The sequence below is a fragment of the Henckelia pumila genome, chromosome 1 (assembly GCF_033568475.1).
Source record: "Henckelia pumila isolate YLH828 chromosome 1, ASM3356847v2, whole genome shotgun sequence".
Lineage (NCBI taxonomy): Eukaryota > Viridiplantae > Streptophyta > Magnoliopsida > Lamiales > Gesneriaceae > Henckelia > Henckelia pumila.
In genome coordinates, this window is record NC_133120.1 from 73656745 (window position 1) to 73662133 (window position 5389).

At 37.3% G+C, this 5389-nt stretch overlaps 1 protein-coding gene across 4 annotated transcripts; it reads left to right on the forward strand.

Moving 5' to 3' along the window:
* Positions 1-242: 242 nt before the first annotated feature.
* Positions 243-4867, forward strand: LOC140889892 (uncharacterized protein At1g76660). Of its 4 annotated transcripts, none has more exons than XM_073297640.1 (4): positions 243-468; positions 1430-1617; positions 2618-3794; positions 4388-4867. In XM_073297640.1, the coding sequence occupies exons 2-4, from the start codon at positions 1564-1566 to the stop codon at positions 4621-4623; spliced, it is 1467 nt and encodes a 488-aa protein (XP_073153741.1). In that variant the 5' UTR covers positions 243-468; positions 1430-1563; the 3' UTR covers positions 4624-4867. The 4 variants fall into 4 exon arrangements, with proteins under 4 accessions (XP_073153741.1, XP_073153736.1, XP_073153752.1 ...); XM_073297635.1 differs by having other exon boundaries at positions 1492-1617; XM_073297651.1 differs by having other exon boundaries at positions 243-452.
* Positions 4868-5389: the final 522 nt, after the last annotated feature.

Consider the following 5389-nt stretch of genomic DNA (forward strand, 5'->3'; position numbering starts at 1 on the left):
AATAATCAAAATTAATAAATTAATTATTATAACTGACTCCACGATTAAAAAATTGATAAAGTATTCTATTTATAATAATTAACCCAGCTTATCATGTTCGTATTTATTTATCATGTTTTAATTTAATATAATTTGCTGGACAACAAATGAAATCAGTACAATAAACGATGATTATTATATTATTATATTATTTTCACCACTAAAAAAAAAAAAGCAAAAAAAAAAGGGGGAAAAAAAATCAGCAAACACAGCAAAGAAAGACCAGATTGCAGATTAGATCTGGCCATTGCTTTCCCTTTCCCTTTCACAAAGCATAAAAGCGAACACAGTCTTTTTCCTACTCTACGCCTACCTGATTTCCACTCGATTTCTGCAGATCTCTCCTCTTCTCCGAGCCCATTTGTTCTTCCCATTCGCGGGATTCATGGAAATGTAGTTCTTGCTCGTTTCTGGTGCCTCATTTTTACAGTATGTTACTTTATGTGTGTTGTTTTAGCTCGCTTGTCATTATGGTGATTTCTCGGCGTGGATACTTTATCTTGGTGTGATTTGTGCTTTCTCTAGTGGGTTTTTGAGCTTCTCAGTTCTAGTTTACAACTGCTATATTTGTGGGTTTTTTTGTTGTTGTTATTTTGTTTCTTCCTTCGGATTTAATGGTATTGTGACCCAATAGTTTTGTTTAGTTGGGGGATGGGTCAAGGGAGACATTAGATTTATTTAGATTTAGAGAATGATGTTTACAGATTTGCTTGTAAAACTCATAGATATGTTCATTTGAGAGACCATCACTCCCCTCGCTGGTCCACGAAAGAATTAGGTGGTCGTTGTTGAGAATCTTCTTAAATATTTCTTTATTTTTGTATATTTTTTAGTGGGGCCATTTTTTGTGCTCATTCGTGACAAAAATGATAAATCTTTTGAGTAACAGGCGAAACTGGTGTATTTTAATTGGTTCCGAGAACTGACAAAAACATAGGACAGTTTCCAAGAATGGTGATGGAAGGGGATGGGAGAAATCTGAGTTTCTTAATGAAACTATCAATTGTAATATAGTATATATAAAATAATTTTATTATAATATTATATATGAACTAAAAAATACCAGGTTGGTATTGCATGCCACTTGTATTTGACCCCGTACGTTTGCAAAACGTAGAAGAGGTTGAAAAAGAATTATTGAAATGGACCCGGTTAGTACTTGGTTGAAAGAAAGATTTTTTCTGACTTTCTTTTAGCTTATTTACATGGATGGACTACGTTTGCAGCTACCCCAATTTCTATTTGCTAGCTTATGTATGCAAGTGATTAGTGAGGCAGTCTTCTGTGTTAGGTGCCTATAAATTGCTTCTTTTTCATCCATTTCCCAAGCAAAACGTTTGCACAAGTAAGATTCTTCTGAGGTGTACTGATTGATCCACATGTTATTTAGTTTTGATTCTTGCACAGAAGGAAGATAAAGAGTTGACAAATTGCTCTTTGTTAAATCATCAGGCGGTGCCAATAAACTTTGTTGATTACAAGTCTGGAGGTTTAGCGTGTGGGACTCTACTCACCAGATTCTCTATGGCGTCAGAGCAGAATCGATTTCTGCTGCAGCAGCAACCATCAACACCTCGGGTATGTTGCTTCCAGCTTCATGAATCTAGAAGATTTTAGTTGCATTATAATCACTTGCATTCCTTTGAGGAAAGATGTATGCTGCATTCATTTTTTCTCCCCTTCTGCGAGGTCATTGGTAATTTCTTTTCAGTGCAGGCTTACAGTTAATCTTATCGGTTTAGTAGCATGGTTGTGATTTTATGTCCTTACTAGAGTTTTTATATTTCTTTCACTACTTGATCATTGAAATAAATTATGGATATGAATAATGCCACTGCCCAATGCCCATGCTCTCAACACTTCTCGTCCATTGAGGTAGAGAAGAGATTGGTGGAAAACCGGGAGTCGCCTAACCTTTTTTTTATCTCGCTGTTTTGCTCGGAATCAGTTGGGATTGGGGCCCTTTGACCACAATGAAAAAGACTAATGATTGAGTGGTTTTTGTTTTAGTCAATGAATTTCCCCTCTTTCCCTTGAGAAACTATCCATATGGAGCTACTTCCTATCTGATGTTGGAATGTGACCTTTGGCTGCACAGCCTGCACCTCCTCTACCAGGGGTGGGATACTGTGGGAATGCTGTTGTGGACTATATTAAAGTTGAGAAGGAGTCATTATGATCACAGATTCTTATAATCGCAGTAACAACTAACAATGGTGATGGTGATGACACAGGATTATCAGTCTATCAGTTCTAGCAACTTAAGAATAAAATTTCATTATGGCTTCGTGTAGGTGCTACATTTCTAGTAAGGTGTAACTTATAACATCATTGTAAATCGGGGAAAAAAGGAAAACCATAATTCTATTGATAATGGCAAGCTTAGTTCAGTAAAACGAGTTATATTCTCACACTCTTAAAGATATTCTTGCTTTTAAGAACATTTATGTTTTGGTGGCTTCTTCCAATGTATATTCATGTTTTTAGCTCCTATTTTGCATCAATTAATTATTACTAAATTTGTTCTGCTTAAGAATCTTTTTGTAGGACACGGGCTGACAATTTATTTTGTTTACAGCTAAAGAGGTGGGGCGGTTGTTTGGGTGGACTATCTTGTTTTCGCAAACAACAAGGTGGAAAGCGCATTGTACCCGCTTCTCGAATTCCTGAAGCCAATGTTTTGGCAAATCAGCCAAATGGACATCAACCTGGTGGATTGCCTAGTCAGACTACTGGAATTGCTCTATCACTTTTAGCTCCACCTTCTTCACCTGCTTCTTTCTCAAATTCTGCACTCCCGTCTACCGTTCAGTCGCCGAACTGTTTCTTGTCTGCCAATTCACCCAGAGGCCCTTCTTCTACCATGTTTGTTACAGGTCCATATGCGCACGAGACACAACTGGTATCTCCTCCTGTATTTTCAACTTTCACGACTGAGCCATCTACAGCTCCTTTAACACCCCCACCAGAGTTGGCACATTTAACTACTCCATCTTCTCCTGACGTGCCCTATGCTCATTTCCTTTCATCCTCTTCCAAAATAAAAAGCAACAATAAGACCAATTATTCTACTGCAAATGATATGCAATCAACTTATTCACTCTATCCCGGAAGTCCTGCAAGTGCTCTCAGATCACCTGTTTCGAGGACTTCTGGTGATCGTTTATCATCATCTTTTAACGAGAGGGAGTTTCCCCCTCAATGGGATCCTTCAATTCCTTCGCAGGAAACTTCCTATGCCAAGTCAGAGTCGGGCAGGTTTATTGGGCTTCAGGCATCTGGTGTCTCTAAGCCACGTCAAGACTCCAATTTCTTCTGTCCAGAAACATTTGCCCAGTTCTACTTGGACCAGTCATCATTTTCTCATTCTGGTGGTAGGTTAAGCATCTCAAGAGATACAGATGCTTACGCAAATGGTGTGAATGGACATCAAAGTAGGCAGAACAAAACTTGCAAACCAACTGACACTGAAGAACTAGAAGCTTACAGGGCGTCCTTTGGGTTCAGTGCTGATGAAATCATCACCACAACTAATTATGTCGAGATTTCTGACGTATCAGAGGAACCCTTTAGCATGACACTTTTTAACTCGAGCAAGCCTGTGGAAGAGGAACATATTTTAACTGTAATGGCAAAAGGTGCACAAATAGGTGAAAGACCAGTTGACTTTCCTAGTCCACAGATCAATAAAGCTGGACTGAATCGCGCAGATGGAGTGCGTTCTGGGGCGCCAGGTTCATATAATAGTATCGAAGGTGAACTATCATTACCCAGATTTCATATATGCTGTTCCTTCTAAAGTTTGAAGCATATAAAAGTGTTGAAAGTCTTTCTTATGGTTCACTGACCATTAACTTGCGATACAATTTTTGGTCTTGCCAAAGATACTCGGAAATGTTTGGTTTGATATCGGGTTTCTGGAAATCACTTTCTAGAAAAAGGAGACATTTTCTATTACACGGGCACGACATGGAGGATTTTGATCGTTATTTGTTCTTTTAAAAATGTGTGGGGCATTCTTAAATTTGAAAGATAGTTAATTGGGTTAGAAAATAAAGTAATATCTTGAATGTCATGTCGTGGTGAAAAGTTGAATAGAAATTAATGATTTTATAAGAGAATGTGAAGATTGAAATGGAATGTAATGTGTTTGGGGAAAAGAACTAATGAAAATGGTTGTTTTTACTTTTTATTTCTGTGAAAATGGAACCAAATATGGTTATATTTTTAACTGGTTGAATGCTCCTAGTTTGGTAAGAAAATTTGGATGCGTTGAAAACTGTATGCTGGATTCTTGGATTCATCCTTTTTCATGATTGAGTGACTTTAGTTTTTGTTACTTACCCAGAGCCAGTACAAAAAAAGAAACGATTTGGAGATGGGTCTGGACGGAGATTTCCCGGTAGCCAAATACTCAGTGACGATGAAGATATATTTGCTAATACTGGCACATCGAGAATTGGCTGGAAACACCATTTTGGCTCTTCAAATTCTGATGCAGAAATCGAGTACCGGAGAGGGCGAAGCCTGAGAGAAGGTCGTAGTCGCAGGGAAAACTTAGACTACTTGCATGGCTTGGCATGAATATTATGATCGGGATGTGTAGGAACTATTGGCTTTGTATGTATTTGGAGCTGTCGAGTCTAGTCCTGTTGTGGGTTTCTTTTACAAAAGATGCAACTTTTGAATGAGCCCTGGCTCAGCCAAACTCTTGTCTTGTGTCTTTGAAGGCTCTGTGCATGTAATATATATAACCTGGAATAGAGTATGGAACTTGTGCTTGTAAATTTTTAAGAAAATGCTACTTGAAATTGCTCCCCTCGTCTTATATTGGTTCTTAGATGTGCTTTTGTAATTTGTCTTTATATATATATATATATATATATATATATATATATATATATATATAATGTATTTTAATTTGGTTTTTTATAATCTTTTTGCGAAATTAGATTTTAAGATACCGGATTTATTAGTTATGGTTTTCTGCACTTTAAAAAATAGATAATAGATAAATAAATAAAAAGATGACTTATCCCAAGATTAGGAGTTGAGCAAAATGGAAAACAATGAAAAATGGACGATGAAACCAAAATTGTGGCTTCTAAGAATTATCAGTTTGAAGTTGCGGTTTCTGCTAAAAGTTCTCAGTTTGCAAGAAATTGCGTAAATATAGGAAACTCGTCTTCTCCTAGCGATGATTATGAGCAAGAACCACCTCAAGAAGCGGCGTTGAAGTTGATTCCTGCTGCATGTTTTGGAAAACTAACTTATTTTGGCAACAATTCCATACATATATATTTGTTTTGTGGCGGCTGGGTGCTGCTTTTCATGAGTTGCTTGTGCACTT

What these genes read in the sequence shown, in the direction of transcription:
- LOC140889892 (XM_073297640.1), top strand. Translation starts at nt 1,564, where the DNA reads ATGGCGTCAGAGCAGAATCGATTTCTGCTGCAGCAGCAACCATCAACA. An exon ending in AGCAACCATCAACACCTCGG is followed by an intron (nt 1,618 to 2,617) that starts GTATGTTGCTTC and finishes TTTTGTTTACAG; the next exon opens with CTAAAGAGGTGGGGCGGTTG. An exon ending in TTCATATAATAGTATCGAAG is followed by an intron (nt 3,795 to 4,387) that starts GTGAACTATCAT and finishes TTACTTACCCAG; the next exon opens with AGCCAGTACAAAAAAAGAAA.